We start from the raw sequence: 2384 nt of genomic DNA, 5'->3' as shown, positions 1-2384 counted from the left end.
GATTCCAGAGAGAGAAAGAGAGCTTTCATCTACTTGTTCATTCCCCAGATGGCTGCAATAGCCAGGATTGGGCCAGTCTGAAGCCAGGAGCTTCTTCAGGGTCTCCTAAATGGGTGCAGAGGCCCAAGCACTTGGGTCATCCTCTGCTGCTTTCCCAGGTGCATTTGTAGGGAGCCGTATTGGAAGTGGAGCAGCCAGCAAACCAGCATCCACATGGGATGGCACATCACAGGCGGTGGCTTTACTTGCAGTGCCATGGCACTGGTCCCCAGCACCAGGCTTAAGAGGACAGCTCCCTAGTGCAGTGGCCCCACCTCCAGGGCCTCTGCTTCTGGTTCCCTCTCCCTTCCAGAGCCTACAGCTGGCATGTGGGCAGTCTTCAGGCCCCTCCCACTGTAGCCAAGCTCTGGTTGTTAGGGCTTTGCCTGGGTGTCCCTGTGTGTGCCCTGTCATGACCTTGATCTGAAGTGGTTTGGCGTCCTGCTGCTGCCTGACTTGCAGCTCTGACCAGACAGCTAGGTATGGATTTGACCCCAAGGTGCTGGCACCCAACTCGATTTCACTCCTTTGCTTTCTCTCTCCTGCAGGCAGCCATGAGCTCCAGCCCGCCTGACCCTGGTGCCCAGGCACCCCAGATGCCCCGCCCACAGCCGCTGTCCCGGAGCTCATCCAGCCTGCTGGGTGAGGGCCAGGGGCAGAGGCCGGAGCTCCGCAAGAGTGCCAGCAGTACCGTGTGGCGTGGGCAGTCGGGCAAGGCTGGCGCCAGTAGCCAGACTCCAGAGGAAGAGGCCTGCCAGGCAGAGAGCATGGAGCAGACACAATCCTCCAGCCCCCGGCCACCATCCAGTGGCAGGGGCCACTGGCGAAGCAGCACTGTGGGCAACGTGTCCACCATGGGCAGCGGGGACCTTGTCCGACTTCGTACTCCCAGTGCCGCTGCAATACAGAGGAGCCACTCAGACCTGGTCCGCAGCATCCAGGCCCGGGGACACGGTGGCACTGCCCGGACAGCCAGCCTCAGCTGCTCAGCGCTTGGTAGCTCACCCGTCCACGCTGCTCAGCTGCCGTCTAATGTTGCTCCTGGCTCAGGTGGCGAGGTCCCCCTAAGCCTGGAGAGGAACCTGGCTGATGAGGTTGGGATTTCTAACTCAATTGGGGTGCTGGGGGAGAGCCAGGCACAGGTGCTGCCTCTAGACCTGGGGGACAAAGCCAACCCCTGCAGTAGTGACCAGGCTGAGCCCAAAGTCACTGGACAGCCGGTCGCTGCCTCCTCTTGCCACGCCCTGCCTCCAGCAGCTCTCCTCTGCAGCGTGAGAGAGGCTGGGGTTGGGAGCTGCTGCCATGCCCTGCCTGCCACAGGGCTCCTGGCCTTCCCCAAGCTGGTAGCATCTGTGAGTGAATCGGGCCTGCAGGTTCAGCATCACGGAGTGAGATTCCACTGCCGGCTGCCTGCGGGGCTCCCCTGCTGTGCCCACCCTTGGGGCACCCCTGGTTTAACCACAGAGCCTGGCTCCAGGACCAAAGATGTGTGGACCATGACCTCCACCAGCGACCTGGCTCCTGCACCAATGTCCCTGCCACCACCACCACCTCCACTGCCAGCCCAGGATGCTGGGGTGCAGGTGGCTCCTGTGGCAGCCTGCAAGGCTGTGGCCACAAGCCCATCCCTGGAGGCCCCAGGGGCCCTGCACATGTTCCCAGAGGTAACTGTGGGATCCAGCAGCCTGGAGGAGGCACCATCCCCAGTGCGGGATGTGCGGTGGGATGCCGAGGGCATGACATGGGAAGTGTATGGTGCCGCAGTGGACCCCGAGGTGCTGGGCGTGGCCATCCAGAGGCACCTAGAGATGCAGTTTGAACAGCTGCAGCGGGCACCTGCCAGCGAGGACAGCCTGTCTGCTGAAGGCCGCAGGGGGCCGCTGCGGGCCGTCATGCAGTCCCTGCGGCGCCCCAGCTGCTGCGGCTGCTCGGGTGCAGCCCCTGAGTGAGAGCTGGCCTGGACCCACGCTTCTCACCCGAATGTGTGCAGGACCTTGGCTAGGCTGGGTTAAGGGCTGGATTTCCCAAGAGCCACATCTCTGCACATCCCAGGCTCCAAAGGCTGGGGCAGGGAGACCCCAAAGTTCCTGGAAAATATAAAATGCTTTGCCTTCTGTTCAGGCTGCTTTTTCCCCACTTCAGCACACATAGCAGCGGCCGCCCTGTGCTGCAGCCTGAATAAGGAATTGGCAGGGTGGGGACCTCCCTGGTCTTTGGGGAAGGCAGTGGACGTTGGTGAAGGCCTTCCATGTGCCACAGACTCTGATGCTCAGCATCTTGCCTCAGCAAAGACAGCACGACTGGCATCCGACCAGGCCCTGGCAGCTGCCAGCCAGCATGGACCA

At 62.2% G+C, this 2384-nt stretch overlaps 1 protein-coding gene across 1 annotated transcript; it reads left to right on the top strand.

The window, feature by feature from the left end:
* The first annotated feature begins 593 nt into the window (after positions 1–593).
* On the top strand, positions 594–1988 carry GPRIN2 (G protein regulated inducer of neurite outgrowth 2). The gene has a single exon (XM_040970515.1). It carries the CDS (start codon positions 594–596, stop codon positions 1986–1988), a length of 1395 nt encoding a protein of 464 aa, XP_040826449.1.
* The last annotated feature ends 396 nt before the right edge of the window (positions 1989–2384 follow it).

Source organism: Ochotona curzoniae, unplaced genomic scaffold (genome assembly GCF_017591425.1).
Source record: "Ochotona curzoniae isolate NIBS_2020 unplaced genomic scaffold, NIBS_Ocur_1.0 scaffold_4763, whole genome shotgun sequence".
Taxonomy (NCBI): domain Eukaryota; kingdom Metazoa; phylum Chordata; class Mammalia; order Lagomorpha; family Ochotonidae; genus Ochotona; species Ochotona curzoniae.
Note: the sequence above shows the minus strand (reverse complement) of the source record. Positions and strands in the feature narration are given on the sequence as shown.